General features: G+C 39.0%; 1 protein-coding gene across 3 annotated transcripts in view; it reads left to right on the top strand.

Moving 5' to 3' along the window:
- Positions 1-19928, top strand: part of LOC128873101 (unconventional myosin-XV) — an 88316-nt gene that overhangs the window by 35157 nt on the left and 33231 nt on the right. The window contains exons 16-27 of one of the 3 annotated variants that reach the window (XM_054116390.1): positions 22-293; positions 362-538; positions 856-1309; positions 1564-2354; positions 3441-3545; positions 4348-4823; positions 5234-5518; positions 5604-5815; positions 5997-6192; positions 6412-7054; positions 7390-7743; positions 7956-8198. In XM_054116390.1, the coding sequence (XP_053972365.1) occupies positions 22-293; positions 362-538; positions 856-1309; positions 1564-2354; positions 3441-3545; positions 4348-4823; positions 5234-5518; positions 5604-5815; positions 5997-6192; positions 6412-7054; positions 7390-7743; positions 7956-8198 (4208 nt within the window). Of the gene's footprint in view, positions 1-21; positions 294-361; positions 539-855; positions 1310-1545; positions 2355-3440; positions 3546-4347; positions 4824-5233; positions 5519-5603; positions 5816-5996; positions 6193-6411; positions 7055-7389; positions 7744-7955; positions 8199-19928 lie in introns of all 3 variants that reach the window. The other 2 variants (XM_054116389.1, XM_054116391.1) reach the window with 2 other exon arrangements.

The raw sequence follows: 19928 nt of genomic DNA, 5'->3' as shown, positions 1-19928 counted from the left end.
GTTAAATCGAATTACTTTTAGGTGAGACAGTTACCTGTGCGGTGGATTCGTGGACGACGTGCGAAGAATTGGCCAACCTCGCCGTTCACAATCACGGCGTCGACAATTCTGGCTGGACCATCACTCTGTGGAATCAGTTGGACGGTCCAGATGCCATCGTGACGGAAACCAATGGTTTCGATTACGTTCTTGATCTGATCTCCGAGATGGAACTAGCTCCAGCCTTCCCAGCTGCTAAACACATGTTCCTAGAACAGCGAAAGAACAGTTTCCCTCCTATTAAAAAGAGAGAGGTAAGTACAATTGTCAAAGATAACGATATCAGTGACAGTTTACGTAATACGACTTGGCGTGATTTCAGCACACGCAGATCATTCGAGAGTTAGAGCAGGAAATAGAGCCACCGGTTCTGAAGACATTCCAACCTCTAGAACGAAAATCAGTGCCGAAGCCTGTGGACAAACCTGTCGAACCGGAAATTCAGTCGCCTAGACGACCTGTCGTTCCTCCGCCGCAGCCACCTGTGGCGAAGCCATCGGTAAATTAAATTTCTTTTCAAAGTATCCCAAGATCAACGTGGAGTTTTTCAGAGTAATGTTAATTCTTCAAAATAAAATTTCTTAAATAGCAGTTTTCGTGACGTTACAATCAACTATTTTTCCACTTTTCAAATAATAATGATTCTGTATTCTTATATGATTTATTTAAACTTTAAACTATAGTAAAACGTACCCTAATACATTATTCTTCTTCGCTATTTTGGTACATTTATTTAAAATGCCTAAAACTCAAATTATATCTAACAATTAATTCAATCGTACATTTCAATTTTTATTGAACGAGTGCTCCTTTCAGGCGAGGAAGCAATCCCACGAGGCTATGCTAGAAACAACAATGGAGACTGGTCTATCGCGGAAATCAGCCCTGAACGACAGATACTTCGAGAACGAGAAGCAACGCAGTCGTAGTCTGGATAACCTGCTTCAACCGGAAGTGGTGCCGTCCCCAGTAAAACTGGCGAACCTTGGATTATCGTCGTCGAAACTGAACGAACGGTACCATAGTCTCGAAAGGATTGGAGAAACATCCGCGGTTAGCAATGTCGAGTACATGACGAGGAACGAAATCGCCCAAGAGAGAAAGTACAGCAGGATAACGAGGACAACGGAACCAAACATCGAGGAAGAAGACTTAACGATCGACTTCGAGTATCCCGATATTCAGTCGGTCAGTCAAACCGGAAGATCGGAAGATGACAAGAGCAGCTACATCAGGTCTCAAACTAGGTTCATCAAATCGCAATATCCTAGTAAGTGTCAAGGATTTGATAAATATCACAGTAATCGTAGACCCTCAATTCCGTATAGCATCTGTGACATTCAGAGTGATGGTATTGTCAGATTTTCTTGCGTTTCTTTCTTTCTTGTTGCTTACTGAAGCTAACGTTCGCTGTAACTAATCGTAAATCGTTCCTAATAGAAAATCTGAATATTTCATTCTGTACACCCGTCATGTGTCTGTGAACATTCTTCCCTGAATCTGAAGGTAAACGAGCACTGCCAGGTAGTCAATCGAGTCGCGCCTACATCGAAAAGAGCGAGTACGGCGTGAAATCCTCCGCCATGTCTGACACGAGCGAAGCACCTTCCCTGGCGTCGCACGTGAGACGAGTTAGGGTGCCTAGTCAAGCTTCGGACGTGGATCAGTTCCTGGACGAGTTGTTCATGCCGGTTCTGGACGGAAATTTGGACGAACTGTCGGACGCCAGGAGTCTGGCGGCTAGCATCAAGGGCACAAGAGACGATAGGTCTCAGAGCGATGCTGTGATCCTGGAAACTATGAGAAACAATGACATCGAGGATCAGAATGACAGAGGGAGGATAGAAACAGTCGACGACTTCATGGAAATGATGCTGAAGGGGTCTGAGACTGAAACGATCACGGCGAAGGAGTTATTAAAGAAGATCAAAGGAGGAGGCAACATGGACATACCTAATCAGAATGCGAATTTTAACTTTGGCGCCATGACACCTGGCATGATGTCACCGCCTATGATGATGCCAATGTTCAGTTCACCGCAACAAGTGCCTCCTGTGCAAAGTAACAGTATGAACATGGGGCAAGGTTTCATGCCAATACCGATATACAGCATGCAAGGGCTCAGTCTTCCTCAGTATCCCAATTCACCGCCGAATCAAAACAACGATATGATGGCTTATCAGCAGAACCTGCAGAGAGCATTCTTGCAGAGTGCCATGGCGCAGAATATACAAATTCAGCAGCAACTGTTGGCGCAGAATCAGGCTCTTCAGCAACTGCTCGTGCAGAGCCCTCAAAACTCTAACCAACAACCGGTGAGAAATTATTATTGTTGATCGGTTACCGAGAATAATTACCAGACTGCCGATGTTTATGCATGTGCACATACAGCCAGTCCCATAAATATTCGTACCCTCTATGTCTATTAAAAAAACTCATTTAAATTAAACGGTAGGTTTCATGTTTCCAAATAAATTGTTCATTATATGTACACAAGTGTGAAGTTTATCCATGTACATATTTATAATGAAAAATTCGTTTGGTAATATCAAAATTATTATTTTATTTAATCAAACTTCTTTAATATACACAAAGGGTACGAATATTTATAGGGTTGACTGTATACTTTATGTATAACTGTTATATCTATTTTATTTTATATAATTACAGTGTTAAATTAATATATTTTATTAACAAGGTTCGATGCGAAAAAAGTGGCAATTAACACGTTACATTAATAATGACTGTGATAAGAACAACATGCAGACAAGATCTAATTTTTTTTACACAGTCCCATATTTTTCCTGGTTATGCTTTTTTGCATATTTTACATGCATGAATATCCGCAGTCTACTAATTACATTGAAATCGTGGGACACGAGAAATCTCCTCGATTATCTTTTTGGGACGATAGACGTCTTGCTTCTCCTTGTATGATATGAACATTAATCGTAGATGTGTCCAAGACTACGTCTACTGGAATTTTCTCATTAGAGTTAACGACGATCGTTTAACGTTCCAAGGGATAATCGTAGAAGAACCGCACATCTCGCCACACGATAATCAAGACACTTTGTAAAAACAGACACACTTTAATTCTTGATTGAATTCTTTTCTCCGACACTGCGTTACCTTACCGCACAGTAACACTCACGGTGTCGTAACGACCATAAACAGAGAATTGCATGTTAAATGTCATCACAGTGAACGGGATAGCCGTCATTCGGCGTGTCACTTTCACGATTCACGATCACATAACTAGTACTAACACGATCACTCTTGCACAACACTGCACGAGAGCAGCTTCAGTGGTTGCGATCGCTCCCGATGGAGGGATCGCGTCCCTTCGGAGAATCCTGTGGGCTTTTGAGCCGCATCGCGGCATGGGTGTGTGTTTCCAGGGCACGGTGGTGTCCGCAGGCCCCTCCAGTATGAATCTTGTCCCCCCAGCCCCCCCAAACGGTGCCCAAATGGGGCCCAATGATTCTATTGGACGCTACTCCAAGGTATCTACCGATTTCATCTAACAAATAAAATCACTGAATCATTCGCGTCAGTGACAGCTGCGTTCTACTCGAGCGTAACGATTGATCTGTTTGACGTTAAATAAACGTGTATAAATATTGTAACATACGTTGATTAAATTAACTGGTTTTGGGAACGATTTTAATGAACGGATTCGCGAAGTTGATTTGTACAATGGCGTGAGGGAATGTTGGCTTGAAGAAAACAGTTGCTTAAACATCCTGGTAATATTTCACAGCGAAGGACAGTAATTATAGTATAGTAACGATTACACGAGTGGCCAATGACTCACACAGTTTGCGAAGATTGGTCTGCGATTATTTATTACTCGTAATGAAAAATTGTGTCATTTGCCTGAAGGACGCAAGATCTAAATCATGGGAATAATACTTGAAATTGTCTTCAATTCTCTCGAGCACAAATTATCTACACTTATTAAATGTTACTTTATTATACTGTATATTGTTGGTATTAAATTTCAGGTGAATAATTTCAATATAGAAATCAAAGAATTAATAAAGAAATTGTGTCAGAAATTCGATTATTATAAGTTCATCGTGTCCTTCAAGCACAGAACACATCGCGAGCCTTCATTTTTTCACGACACTGTGCATAGCAGCAAAAGTAAAATCACTCGAAGCATGTTTACAAATTGTTCTTTTGTAAAATATTTTACAAGTCACCCCGAACTCAACTGCGGATGCCTTCAGCGAGTTTTGACGTTATATCACTTCGAATATCGATGACGAATAAGCCCTGTTAAGTAAAATCCGGCATTGTTAGGTATCATTCAGGGAACCAGAGGACGCTGAACTTTGGTCAACGGAGAAACAAGTTACGCAAGTTAAAGCAGCGACGAACAGTCAGCGTCAAGAAGTGACAGTTAAAGCTCAGATCCATCGATCTCAGAGCCCACCCAGGAAGAACTCTGAGATCGTTAGGAAGACTAGCGTCGAGTATGCAGTTAGAAAGATTAGCGTCGATAGAAAAGCGGCCGACAAGAAATCATCCGGTCCGACTGATGCTAAAAGGACGAATTCCAATAAAAATAACGTGCAAAGTAACTTCACGAACGTTCTGAGCGAGTTGAAGAATCGTAAGAGCAGCGTGGATAGCAATTTGTCCAGTTCGAGTAACAACAAGGGTGTGCCACCCCCACCACCGATGCCACCACCCTTGGAGTCGCACGATCCTTCAGAGTCGAGACCATTCCTTGATCCTTACGGAAGGGCGAAAACGGTTCGAATTGGCAAATGGAGGTGAGTAATAATTATTATTTTAATGATCAAGGACGTCGTTAACTCTTTCATTAACATACTGTAATCTAGTTAGGTACTTTATACATTATTATGGAATTACAATAATGTTGAAAACCTGAGTTCACTGTGTTGCTTTTATTCTATACACAGTATTTTCTAATTATTCGTTTTCGAGTTCTATTAAAAATGGGCTCACAGAGAGTAGAGCACCCTCTTTAGCAATAACATTTTATTTCGGAAGAGAAGGTGACTTATACATATAGATCAATATTGCAGGGATTGAATCTGAACATGAAATATTAAACCAATGATGATACAGAATGTCCTGCCTAAACGTCACTTATTTATTTTCTCCAGCTAAAACATTTCAAAGACATACATGAACAAATTCCTGCACTTATACTCCTCAGATGGCCACCACCGAGTGACTCGAACGAGAATCAAAGCCAAGACAGTTTCATAGAGTTCAAAATGCGCCAGCAGCACCAGCAACGTAAGATTACGCCACAATATCAAGAATACAATCAGGGCGACGGGGAGCAGAGCACAGAAGGAGTAGTCGAATGGGAAGAGTTCGAGATTGAAAATATCGTTGGAAACGAGGAGAGGACGATAATGGCCCACGCGTCAGTTTCCGTGACTAAACACGAAAATGGTTATAAAGAGGAAGGGGAGAAGAAAAAGAAGAAGTCAAAGTACGATAGAGTATTCGACCGTATGAGATATAGTCATTAATCAGTGTCACAATTTTATTGTATTCTTTCATCGGTGCTTTCGCAGGTCCGCGTTAGAAGTGGGCGCGCAGAGGCCATCCCCAGGTAGCATTGGAAAATTGAAACTCAGTTCGGAGATGCGACAAAGATTAGAAAAGGTGACGGCGAATCACAGCGTTAGATCTACGAAAACTACTGAAAAACCAGCTCTTCCAAGGGAAGACGGTAAAGTGAAGCGTTTGGAGGACAACAGGAAGCTTCTTCTTGAGCAACAATTAGGTAACGGTTGACGCAAATACGCATGAAAACATCCCGAAACTAATGTATTAATATAAAGTCACAATTGTTCGATTTGTTAGAATCAGTGGATTAGATATAGCGTGATATTTAATTGTTTCGACCCTGCGGCAATTACAAAGATGACAATGAAGATTTAATAATATTACTTGGTGTTTTAAAGGAGGCCGATGGGACGATTACGCGTCTACGGCTGACGACACACAAAGCGTTACTTCGAAAGGCACGACCGATATGATGACTCAAGCTCAAGTAGTCAGAACGCAAATCGAAAGGATGGAGAGGCCTGTACCACCTCCGCTTCCGGTGACCCCACCACAACCCCCTAGTCCAAGAGGCGGAAGCATGTACAGTAATAGGTATTCCTTTCTATTCTTACATTTCATTCAATTGTCTTCGTTTGATATTTTGCATATTTTAAATTAAAATGTCTTTTTTAAAACTACTATTACTACTTTTTCCAAAATCTATATATATATTTACCTGTTTCACGAGTATTTGATACTCTACCTAAACTATCCAAAAACAGTCCAAACTAGACAAATAAACCTAACTTACAATATCAATAAAAATTTCAGTCAATCAGGTGTACCACAGCCAAGGTCGCCGCCAGCCCCGATCGAACCAAAAGCTCGAGACTCCTTCAGAACGTCGCCAGACTCGGAGACCTTCGAGCATTTCTCCAAGAGCCAGCGCGACATGTTCAGCCACAGTCGGGATATATTCGCGTCCCAGCAGCATTTGCGAGAGAGTCACGAATACAGAAACGATTTCGATAAATCTCGCTCGCAGGATCAGAAATCCAAAGACTTCTATGGAAAGGACAGCACGGACATGGCCAGTTCCGCCAGAGACAGAAGCTCGGACTTCGATTCCCGTCGCGACTTTAATTCCGACATTTTCGATCCAAAGTACACCAGGGATATCTTTGAGAACTCAAGTTCGAAGAGGGACCCGTTCGGGATGACAAGGGATGTCTCGCCGAAGTCCAGAGACAGCTTTGGCATGCCATCGCCTCGAGACTTCGGTGTGATGCCTAACACGAGAGAGTCCTTCGCGGCTGCTCGTCAGGGTTTCAAGAAACTGGATCGCGAATCTGATAGGAGGTCCAGCGTCGCATCGACCAATCGCACCGATAAGATGGAGAGAATCGAAATCGAAGAATGGCCCGAGTTTCTCAGGCCAGTCCTGCCGCCAGCGGAGAAGCCAGAGATCGAGAAGGTCTGTTGAATAAGTAGACTAAAGTTACATTCGTATGTTTGAATTTTAGTTGTCCATGTAGATGTTAATGTATTAATTATTTATTTTAAACGTGAGAAATTATCAATTATTAATTTTAAACATAAGAAAATAATTTTTTGCAATGTTAGTCGATCGACTTCATTGTCGAAACCATCAATCTTTTTTCTAATTCTTCTTCTTGTAATCTTTCTTCTTTTTTCGACTAACTTCTTTCTTGGACGTATTGCTGCTACACTCTCAACATTTTTTAATAAAGACATTAATTGCGTAGATCACTTTAAAAGCCATTCACAAAATTCTTCATCCCCATGAAGGTCCAAGAGGTGATGAACACGAAGCTGTATCCTCAAACCTCCACGGCACACTTCACGTACAACAGAGTGACGTGGACTTTGAGGGTGAAGAAAGAAGTGTTCGCACCGAACGAAACATTGAACAGTCCTCTGGCGCTTCACTTGGTGTTCTGTCAGGTAGCTTACGACGTCCTCGCTACGTCCAGCATCAGGATCACTAAGGACGACAGGCAGAACATGCTGAAGATGCTGGACAATTATGGTATCACCTTGGACAACCTGCAGAGCACCCAGCACAAGATCACGATCAAGAAGAACGTCGTCGATATGGCGAAACAGTGGCCTCTTTATTTTGCTAGGATATTTCCAGTGTCGGTGAGTGTGTCCTGCAGATATTAATTATATTCGGTACGTTATTTTTCGTCCTTTAATTTGGAAAACTTGCCCAACTAGTACTATTTTTCGTTTGTTATCATTGATATCAGAGGTATTAACCGTTTGCTGTCCTATGTTGTATGAGACTCGACAGAATTTTACTGAAATCAGAAAATCTAGACTGCGAAGGGTTAAATTGGTTGTTTAAACAGATCGGGCCTCAACATCCAGAAACTCAGCACGTGGCAGTTTCCCATCACGGTCTTCGACTAATCAAACGTACTCCGAACGGCGACCTAGTCATCCTGGAGACTCTATCTCTGGAAGACATCGTTTCTGTGAGTTCTCCCCGTGTTGGTGTGTGTGTCATGCAAATTTCGTCTGGAGTCAGGCTACCGTTGCACACTAATCGAGCGCCACAGTTGACAGAAATGATCGGCACCTACATCAGACTGGTGAGTGGCAACTATTTAACTCCTGTTACTGATACGAATTGTGTAACAAGATTTGAATCCTCGACTTGAAGGATGGCATTGAGCTGAATCAGCTCATTGAGACTATACTTCAGAGTCTCCTGGGGTATATTCTCATAGGAAGATTTTAAACTGTTAGGATGAATTATTTTCGGTTTTCACACGAAAAATATAATTCGGGCACTAAATTAGGAATAATTATTTTCAGTGTCCATTTTAATACTTAATTTAAAAGGCGACTTCAGTTTCTTGATAAGGAATTTTCGAAAACAGAATGCTCAACATGCAAACGGTAATTACCTACTTCTCTTCTACTCGCATCGTTATCATTTCTGGGAATTTTCTGATCAGGAATATACATATACCGTACAGTCAGAAAATATTTGGTTGCTTATTTTTGTCAGCATGCATCTAGGTTATAATTATTTCTTGACAAATAGGACGCACTCCAGGGAGTGTATAAAGAGAATTATGCGCGTTTAGAATTTCTGAGATGATCCGTGATTGGCCAACTTCTGCCTGTCGTTTCCTTCAGCGATTTCTAGGCGAAGTTGATCGATTGCTGTGTGTAACCGTTAGCTGCATCAAATTATTCGATTCGAACCAAGCTTAAAAGAAATATTCTAAATACTAATAAATAGTTCACAGCAGATTTATTCATATCGATGTTTCGAGTGTAAATGGAGACCACCTTCAAGATAGTTTTACAACTTATTCTAGAATTAATCGAAATATGACAAATACGTTTCTTTTTTAATATCGGTATAGATAAATCTTTGGATTTTAAATTTAAAGTAACTTCAATTTTTTTGTCGATATAAACTTTCTTCTAGCTTATCTATATATTACAAAAGGAACGCCTTTTATCATAGTTTCGTTCATTTTAGGATATTCTTTCATCGATCGACATAAATAAAACTCGTATATCCATTTCACAACCAAGAGAAAAGTCTTCGTTAATGTTTATAATTGCAATTCATCTGATATTCCTACGATAATGTTAATTTATTACGCGCAAAAACATGAAGCATTGAATAACAATTGCACGAATCTAGGCTGAATCTCCAGGAAAGCTATTGACACGATTGTTTACATATTTATTACTTAATTAATGAAAAGTGTACCATACATTCACAGCTCTTTTCCTTGATCTAGTTACCAAATTAACATTTACATTCCAAACCTAGTATTAAGAATGCAAAAATGATAAAGGATCTGGTCAACAGCACGAAACATCGCAGACTCAATTATCTCAACAGCCTCCGTTAAATCATTTCCATAAAATTAACGAATCTAGACTACTCGTCATTTATTTCATTGATAAGAAATCTCGGTATACCTAGTGTTAAAACAGTTCAAAACAGTTGTTCAATCATCGAAACAGTTCATGCTCATTACTTCTACAGTTGGAATTCTCAAATTTTCAAAACCTCCATTCCTTTCAAACACTTCTGCTAGCACTTGCTTCTGAGAGATCTTCTAGATCCCTCCTTATTCGCCAGTCCCCTATCAGTCATCGGTCATTTCATCTCTAGAAGATAGATAAAAAATATGGACGTCGAGGTGTTTGCTTTTATCGATGGTTAGCCTCGTCTTCTCGCGTGAAACTGGTTGCAGTAAGCAAAAGCTATCAAATTACCAAAACCAATCGGTCAGATGGAATCGATTACCCTGTCTTGCTGACAGTGATGGATTCAAGTAGTAGAAGATCTACAGAGATCTAAACTTGATATCAGAACAGTTCAAAGCATCCAATCATCGAATCAGTTTATGCTCACGTCACCTAAAGCTGGAATTCATAAATTCTCAAAATCTTCTTTCCTTTCGTCCCATTTTGGTAGCCTGTGCTAGAAATCTTCTAAATGTAGAGGATGTTGAGCATAGGATAAGTATTACTGAGCATCGAGGATGTTGACGTCGATGTGTTTGCTTTTATCGATGGCTCGTTTCATTTTCTCGCGTGAAACTAGTTGCCCCGTGCTACTATGCCGCGCGTACCAGCAAACTTGCTAGGATCCTCGAAGGTCGGCAGCTGCGCTGGATCTTGCGCAATCAATCGCGGACACGCAGCCGACGTAACGTGATCGCACGTGTGGAAATCGGTACACGGCTGTGTAATAAGCTGCCACAAAAGGATTACGACGAGGAGGGGCCATCGTTCGAGGCGTGTGCGTCCAGCACCGACCACAGACAACGCATTCCACTGCGATAATGCGTGGGTAGCGGAAAGCAAACCCACGATATCCTCGTGACAGGATGATCCTGGCTATCCCGTGGGACGAGTCTGCGTGTGTCCTTGGCACGCTGAAAAACCGAACCGCGACCTCGAATTAGATAAGAGTCTTCTATCGGTTGTTATTGTATTATAAGTTTCGGTCGCGTTAACGTGCATATTTCGGGAAACATTTCATTTTAACGTCGTCCGTGACTAAGTTGACAGGCGTATTTCGTTAATAAGCATTCTTGGGAAATACACACGGTTTATGAGTAAGCTTTGTTTAATAAGATACAAAATATTTTATTCCTTATATAATAATTACATTATGTGTATTTTATAATATTTTTCTATTTACCCATGAAAATGGGATCTAAAAATTGTGCATATTAAAAAATTTTCCACCGTGATCTTCAACGACGTGGCAAAAATAATTGCGATTTTGGTTTGACATTTTACCCTATCTATCTTTATCCACTATCCATTTTGTATGTTACACATTTTTTAAATGGAAAATCGCTCTATCTGAATTTCTTTAATATACGAATATTTTCATTACCCAAAGATGGCAAAAGATCATAAAACAACGTAGCCGTAGCCGTGACTACATGTTGTAAAATTAACAGTATTTAATATTCCCACAATAAAACGCAAACGGACTTACAGCACCTAACAGTTAACTCCGTTAGGACGTGTCCAGTTCCGCCTAATAACGCGGACAGCGACGAGTAACTGGGTTGATTAAATGTTTCCAGATCGAACAGGTTGTTCCTCCAGGTTTTCCATTTCCTCGTTATCCTATCATTAGTTCGTTCGGATCTGAGGATGCTATTTAGGCGTACGCGATTTTATGGTCGCTTTGAGAAGCGGTTTACTAGGTGGTTCCTAAGTTACTTATGTTCGGTGAAATTCCGAAGATGCCATAGAACCTGATACTCGGGTTTCAAGCAGTTAACAATTTACTAGGGTCGGAAACATAATTTTCTCTGTAAACGAGCACTGGGGTCTGTGGAAAGGATTGGGTTGTTCTTCGAACCAATGCTCGTCGACGTCTGATGGAATTCTGTATCATTCATCTGCACTCTTTTGACGTATCTAGTCCAATTATTACCACATCATCTGTTGTAATAATTAAACAGTTATTTATAAGGAAGTACTTTTTATGTTTGAGACTAAAAAAATATTACAAATGAAACTTAAATCTCTCAAATTCATTAAGTACAATTACTTTTACTATTTTATTAGCAGAATTTATTTTTATAAGTATAATTCTTTTTCTCATTCCTTAAACAAATGAACGATTCGTATACTGGATTTATTAAAAATTTCTAAAAATGTTTAACATACTTGGATTTAGAATTACTGACCTGGCCAGAACCAACCCTTACCCTTATTTATTACCTGCACTGTATAAGTTTCAATAATTTGAAGTATTGCGTTATTGCAAAGGACTTGTTCCAATCGGTCGATTAGAGCAATAATTGAATATCTGGAAGATAGGTTCCAGATGATTCTCTTTCCTCGTTCACTAAATTGCTTTTTCTTTCCATCTACATCTGATAGTATTTCTTGCATTATTCTGTAGCATATGTTACATCCAGCAAGAAATCTAATAGTGTTTGATGGCCCATAAAGCAAAGTGGTGTACGTTCATGAAAGTGGATTGGGAAATCGAGATTTCGTGCTCGATTCAACTGAAAAGGCTGTTCGTGCAAGTGTGTTATAAGTCAATGACCAAACATGATATGGGTAAAAGAGGAACGCTGGGGTTAATGAGATTCGTATGGGTTCTGAGACCTCTTAAACCACGAAATCGATCGGGTTATGGGAGGGGGACTCATCGTAAGGTATTTGGCATTCTCATTATTTATACAGATTGGCCTTAAAGAGAATAGTATATTTATAAATACATTCCACAGTGATATTTTTATAGTAATATTAGAAAATGGAAATGTCACCATATAGAGCTTTCCATACTGGATAATATTTTGAATAATCTACCTGCAAATTTATTTATCTCCACATTAAACAAAAATGTTGTCCAATGAATCATCTGACAGAAATTTAATATTACTTAAATGTCGTATTTATTAGTCGACAAATAATCGAATTTTTTGTAAAATGGTTTGTGTACTTAAAAATATCACTGTTAAATGTATTTATAACAGTAATTCTATAAAAGTTCTAACTGTCACTTGTCTAAACTATTCCCGATTATACATTGTTAATTTGTAAAGTTTGTTTGCATTTCATGAAATATTGTTAGAGACCTTAATCTCTATCATTTCCTATACTAATTCTAATACATCGCTAGACTTCCAGCTGGCATCATCGGTGACTCGAATATGCATCGATACCATCAATATGTACTGCCTCGTTATGTCTAAAGGAATTCCTCGCAAGAGACAAACCTACTTTACCTTCTACCCTGGCCGTCTTCGCGAAACTATTTAGTAAATCGAAAACCGTAAAAAAAGCACGATAATTCGCTACAGGAACTACAGTTGCGAATCGCAAACTGATCGTTCCAGCCTCAATCAATCAGGGCATTAACATTGTAACCGTTGATTTCTAACCGAAGAACCGTAATTCTAATCAGTTCTACGATTCACTAAACTGTTAGGTTCTGCTTGGTCGGCGTGTCAAATTAAAACACAAAATTTTTTTTTGTTTTTAATGGTTCTAATGGTCTTTTCTCGTCGCTTCGATTGCTCGGTCATTGGCGATGAATTTGACTGAATTATTACAAAATTCCCGTTGCAAAATGTTCCACGTAGTTCCCAAGTAAGGATTATCATCAACGTTACGAAGAAACAAATCGCGATGAGAGTATTGGTACCTGTGGCACGAAACTGTACGCAACAATAGCTTGTAATCTTGTCAGCTGTGGCGTGAAAGGACTACCGATTATTAATCATAAAGGAAGACTCGTAGATCGATCGACGATGAAGACTATGGATGCTTCGTTAAACCGTTATTTCGACATCGTTTTCGACCCCGACCATTCTTCGATCGTGAATCTAATTCGTCTCCAACGAAGATAATCCCCAAGATTGAAATTAGCTCTAATTGCAAAGATGTAGTCGAAAATGAGCCGTTCATTGCACAAATCGATTAACTTCATACACAAAAAGTTGAGAAATGCAATGTAATAATGTAAATTGTTGTTTTAAAATTCCCTTTATAATATAAATTCAATTAAATATTGTAGAATGCATAAATATAGGTGTAGCTTTCATCTAACGGTATATAAAATTAATAAGAAAGAATAGCTAAGAAATAATCGTTGGTAATGTTACAATTTTTATGTGTACAGTGAACGGCTGATATATGATAGATTTTAAACGATTTCGGTAGTTTTAGTGTCAATTTTATTTCTACCAAAGGAAGGACTTCCTGTCTAAGAACTAGAGTGGAAACTGCGTATTTATTTACGTCCGTAATTTTTCGCCCTTAATCTCCAGGTGTACCAATGTTGATCGCCGAAGAAATATGATTCTAACGAATAGCCTGTATCCTTTCCTACCCGAAGGTATAGCTTGTCATTGAACAGTAACACTCGTGCCACGATATTCGTGCGACACTTCAACCTCTACATTGAGTTTCATGGCGTTCGATGCGAACGTGGGACCAGTCAATCGATCAGCCCCTATCGTTTTACTTCTGCGATCAATGGCGTAGCGAAAAGCTACGACGGACAAGCGAATTTCTCTCGATAAAAACAGAAACTATTCATGGTTCCTCAAGCATGAAGTTCGTTAGAAGGTTTTCGACCTTTCAATTTCGGTCCTCATTAGCGACAAAAATATGTTTCTTGAAACTACATGCAAACAATTCAGGAAACACAAGCAAAAGAAAACGTGACACGAGAAAACATTTTAATAAATAACTTACAACACATAGGAAGTATTAAAGTTAATAGGAAGTATACGTACATCTGAATTTTTTGGTTTCGATATTTTTCGATTTTTTATGTTCTATGATATTTAGCGCGTTGAGAAACACGGGAAAACTATTTTTATTTTAAAATACCACGAAGTAACTGATAATCGGGTTTTCGATCGTATCGAAAGCATACGAACATATGTAATTTGCTCTGCTTGTGCTAAGTTTTGAATATGGCCGATGAACGTATTTTTTTGTAGCGTGTTTACAAATTTTGTACGGTCTCCAATGAATTCAGAATTGCATAAAATTAAGTAAATATACATAATTAATATATGACCTAAACTGTGAATTATCACAAAAATGAAACTAAACTATCGACCTGAACACACGTAGAAAAATACCTGAAGTAAACGTTAATGCCCCGGTTGCTCGATAACTCGAACAAGAAATGAACGAGGAACTCTTTCAGCAGTGGATAATAATAGTTAGAATTTCTCTCTAACCAAACAGGAACAAAACGCGCGAATAATTGTTGCTCTCTCAAGTGCGTGCCTCAACTTACTTCTTTTCAATTAAACACTTTCGATTTCCTCAAGATTCGTATCGCTTGCTTTCGTTTCACCGAAAAACAGCCACTGATTGCGGGTGAAACGGCGATATAATTAGAGAGGAAGATACCAACGAACTCTCAGGAATTTCGTTTTAATGTGTCCGAAGGTTGCGAGCTGTATTTGGAAAATAGAGATAGTTATCGGGTTATATTTTATCGGAGGCGATCAAAAACTGTCTACGCTGATGATAGGTCGTCGATACGTTCCTCGAACGGTGGAGGAGAGGTAAAGGAAGAAGGAGGCATTGGCCAGCATATATGACCACTCACTGGAAACGCAATTTACACTAGGCGTTGCCCGAGGTTGCCTCGTTGCGTTACAGTGTATCGTGCTGTTAGAATTTCCTGGCCGATCGTCGCTAATTGGTGTCGATCGGTTGCGGTTCGATCGTTTGCGCGGAACAATTTCGCGAGCGCAGCCTCGCGAAAAGTCCGGTTTGGTTTCCGCTCAGCTATAAAATGTACCTGCGCGTGCCATCGGAAATACCTTGCGACATATTTTCCCGGGACTCCTTTTACTCGTCCTTTAATAAAAATGTACCGTACACTAAAAATTACATTATTCAGTATTAATTTCAAATTATAAAATATATTCACATTATTAAATATTTTATACGACGTTCAACTTTAGGTTTACAAGTTATGATGGATTTATAGAAATTGCACTGTCGAATGTATGTAATTTGCAGCTAGACAACTCTTTCACTTAATTTCTCTCTAGGGAAGTTGAAAGTTAAATATTGTCGATGTCCTTCTTAATTTACAATGGAATTTAAAAAAAAAAAAATTGATTGCGGGTATCGATCACGTATTGCATCGATTTTAGACCTTAAATTGATTGGACGTACCGTCGAGGATGACACATTGGTTATCAATTATAGAATCTCCGCTGCCGTTTAACAGGTGCTTCGCGCAGCGGCATTTATAAAATATGGCGTTCGAATTATTCGTCTCGGGAACGACGCGATATTGAACGAAACTTTCTTCCAGTGATGAATGGTTCAGGATACATTAAGAACTCTCGAAGGGGCTTTGCAAATCAGAAGAAAGATTTGCCGCTTTATAATTTTACGCAATCTCGCCATTCTCGTGTCTTCATTAATCAAACTTCTGTAACAGGGAAATTGTGCAGAAGGCGAACTGTGCTCAATCATGTATCGTTAAAAATATTCTTCAAACGAGACGAAGCAGTTTTCTTTCTTCGTGAAGTACGTTTACGAAGCAAAGTAGAGAATGTAGGTTCTATTTGTTAACCATTTGTATCCATGTAGCCGTTTTATCGTCATTCTCGTTAGTCATTTAGTTCACGTAACGTTTTTAATCTGAATCTGGGCCTTCCTCTTTTAAGAATAGAAAGTATGCAGGATCAAAATCAACGTTATTCCAAAGAAACTTAATACTTGAATTGTATATTTTATTCTCAAGATCTAATTACACCAATAATCATTGTTATCTCTTGCATTTTCTTGTAAACTTCAAAAAATGATTGAAATTCATCTTAAAGAGATTTAAATTCTACATTAAAAAGATGTTTAGGCTCTTTAAGATTTTAGATTTATTTATCTAACGTTTTCTAATCCCTGTGTGAACCTTCCTCAATATAAAAAAAAAAAACCTATAACACATCAGTAAGATCACTGTAGCCATATTTTACCTGTTTAGGAAGATTGATAGTGTCAACTGTCAGTACTCCTACCTAACACAGATTATAAAGAACGTAATCCTATCGCAATCCCTCATTTCGTAGGAATGCGCGTATTGGCGAGAAGAAACTAATAGGTTAGCGACCGTAATTAAATTCATTAAATCGAACAAGTCGGATCTCGCGACAAACGATGGGAATGGAAATGTAATTGGTTATTATTATGCGAGATTCGCGTAGTTCGTATAAAAAAACGTCATTTAAAACCTTCGACGACGCCGACTTCTTCCGGCCAACTCAGCCATTATGCGCGACGTCAAGCTTCGTGCACGATGTCGTCACTTCTCTCGTGACAAAAGAGGCGAGCAACAATTTGTTACCGGTTTTTCACCTTTCGAATGCCTTTTCCACTAACTAACAAGCGTAGGCTTGGAAAACTTTCGCGTTTCACTGTGACTCTTCCTCTGTCGTTTCGCTCGTTTCGCAATTAGACAACTTTGATATTCATCGCGTATTTTGTATCGATTTGGTGCATTGTGCATTATAAATGAAGATTAGATGACTTTGTATAGACTCGTTTTGTTTATCTATGCTCATTTCACGTAATAATTCTCTGATAGGAGGTTCTTGGAAACTATTTTATTTTGTGTATTGTATATACTTTATATATTTGACGTATCCTTGTTTATTATTGCATATTTACACTTGTCATAAATGCATAAATATCCGTAGTCCAGTCACGAGCATACGGATTTTATGCGTGTTTGGTACAAATGAATATACCATCACTTATTCATTTATGCAAAACGAACTATTGAAATTGTTATATTAATTAACAAAATGTATTCTACATATGTTTATATTTTCTATTTTCCGTGTTAATGTACGGCAGAGATGCATAAAATCCGCAGTCTAGTCGTGAATACCATCCTGGCAAAGGTGTTAAAAAGTAATAACACCAACTTTGATTGGAGAGAGGAAGAAACGAATGTATCCAGTCTCTAAACTATTACACAAATTTTACAACAATCTCGATGTAACGACGTCTCCGAGTATCTCTCCTCGGATGGAACAGCGTTTACGACCCCGAATACCGTTCTACGGTTGCACAATTTACGATGCTCCTCGCAGCCCCATTTATACACCAGTCGCATCTTTGCATTCCATTACGGCACGAGACAAAGGGAAAAGGAATTCCCGTCAACGCGAGGGAAACGTCAATTCGTTTTGCAGCGACATCGTATCCAGTTTCTCTCGTAGCCTGGCGTAACCGCGCAATAGCCAATCCGCCGCGATTGTAAACGCTCGGTACCCGCGCACAGGTGCACAGGGCCCAAGGCGCCTCTTGAAAAATCCGATCTCATCGTAGATTTCTCTCCCTTGTAAAAAATCGTCTTGTCACACCGTCGACGCAATTACGCGACGAGGAAATGCGCGACCGAGCCGGCTCGGGTCAAACCATCACACATGGGAGAAGAAAGTTGCCTCTTCGTGCGTTCCGCGAGCATAATCTAGGGAGTATTACTATTAGGAAGAAGTAGCTATCGGAATCTTTTTCGATGAATATTTCGAAGAATGCAAATTGTGATCATTCGTAGACGTATTTGTCGATTGCTAATTCGAGTCACATATAATCAAACGAATTGGGTACGAGGCTTCATCTCGGAGATCTTACCACATCCTTATCTTCCACGGAAAATACTGAAACATAGCTCAAATTCTGTGTCTTACCATCACTTTCAATAATATTATTAAATATTTGGATAACGTTCAACTAAATAATAATTATCTAAAAATAGGATTCCATTCTTTAAAAGTATGTCAAGTGATTAATTAAGTTTTGCTCGACGACTAAAAACAATGTGTTACATATCGAAAGTGAATGAAAATGTTAGGAAATTTTCACCAAGAGATATTGGTATCAGCGAAACATAGAAACATATTAAGGGCACAAAGTGAATTATAGGTAATCAACTGCAAATAATAGAAATTATGCAGTCAAACGTATCATTTTCAAGTTTCATTTAAATGTTCATGTATATACATACCTTATATCCAGTCGAAACCCTGATATCATAAGTGTATCAATAAATGCATTATCACACAGTGTATTATGCTCTAAATATGGGTATTTCGAAAAAAGCCTTGTGCAACGCCATTTTCTATTATTTTTTCGATTTGTTGGGTGTTAGGGTTGCTATACTCAGTCGCTATAACTTTATATTCAGTAACATAGGGTCTATATCAAAACTTTAATTTCCTCTTTTCTTGCGAAGCACTTTTGCGGATCCGATCCACACCGGCGCATTTGTGGTAGGCTTCTCGAATATTCTGCAGCCGAAGAAGTCGAAGCCACGTAACGTTCAGGCGCACGGCTACTTAGGCTTCTTTCAAGCGATTCAGAGTTCAAGCAACTCGTGTTTACCGGAGGCAACACCTTCTTTCGCGCGTACACTATACCGGGGCATGATGGCCGGAAGCCGTTTGAATTGCTAATGGCCCTGGCAACGATCGTTATCTCCTTCTGACACTCGCCGTCTGGCCTAAATTCTCTCCAAGTGTCCTTCCCGGTTTCAGAGCCATCCTCAACAGTCGGGTGTCCCTGCTAAATGATCTTCAAACCTTTTGACCCAAGCCAACTATTATAACTCTAGATTGTCAAGGTGTCCAATTTGTCCCATGTATTGGGTTGTCTAGAAAGTTGATGCAAATTTTTAAGAAAAATTCAAAGGTATATTTGAATTTTGATATATATTTACTAATGAGAAGGTTACTAATTATATTGGTAAATTGGTTTGCATGTACGCCCTCTAAATTTAATGATATGATACAGTGTTTAATAGGTGCATAGGTGTCGATAGTAGGCGATTATAGTTCCAGTGTTAATCACGAAAGTTCTTAAAAAAAAAAAGAATGATTGTTGCTTGTCATATATTTGTTTAAAATAAGAACCAATATTTCACAGTCTGTATACAAAAATTATGCGATAGATGTGAGATGGTTAAGCTTCCTTTCTTCTATAGGTATACTTTCTCATACCTTTTTTGATTATATCTAAATTGAGTGAACAAGGTCATCGTTTGAAAATAAAATGTATTTAAGGAATATAATATATGTGTAATAAAATGTATTTGATACTTGGTGTCTGACACAGTTAATTAATAACTCTGAAGTAATGAGAGCAACCTTTAGAATATATGATTCATTTACCATCGTATAGGACGTCATCTTTTTCAGTTGAAATTTATTATGTCATAAAAAATGAGGTCACGAGAATTTCAGAAAGATGGACTTTCTGTATTACGTGACATTCTTCTGAAACGGTAACGCTTGACGTAAGCGAGAGGTTATATTATT

This window comes from Hylaeus volcanicus, chromosome 3 (assembly GCF_026283585.1).
Source record: "Hylaeus volcanicus isolate JK05 chromosome 3, UHH_iyHylVolc1.0_haploid, whole genome shotgun sequence".
Lineage (NCBI taxonomy): Eukaryota > Metazoa > Arthropoda > Insecta > Hymenoptera > Colletidae > Hylaeus > Hylaeus volcanicus.
Note: the sequence above shows the minus strand (reverse complement) of the source record. Positions and strands in the feature narration are given on the sequence as shown.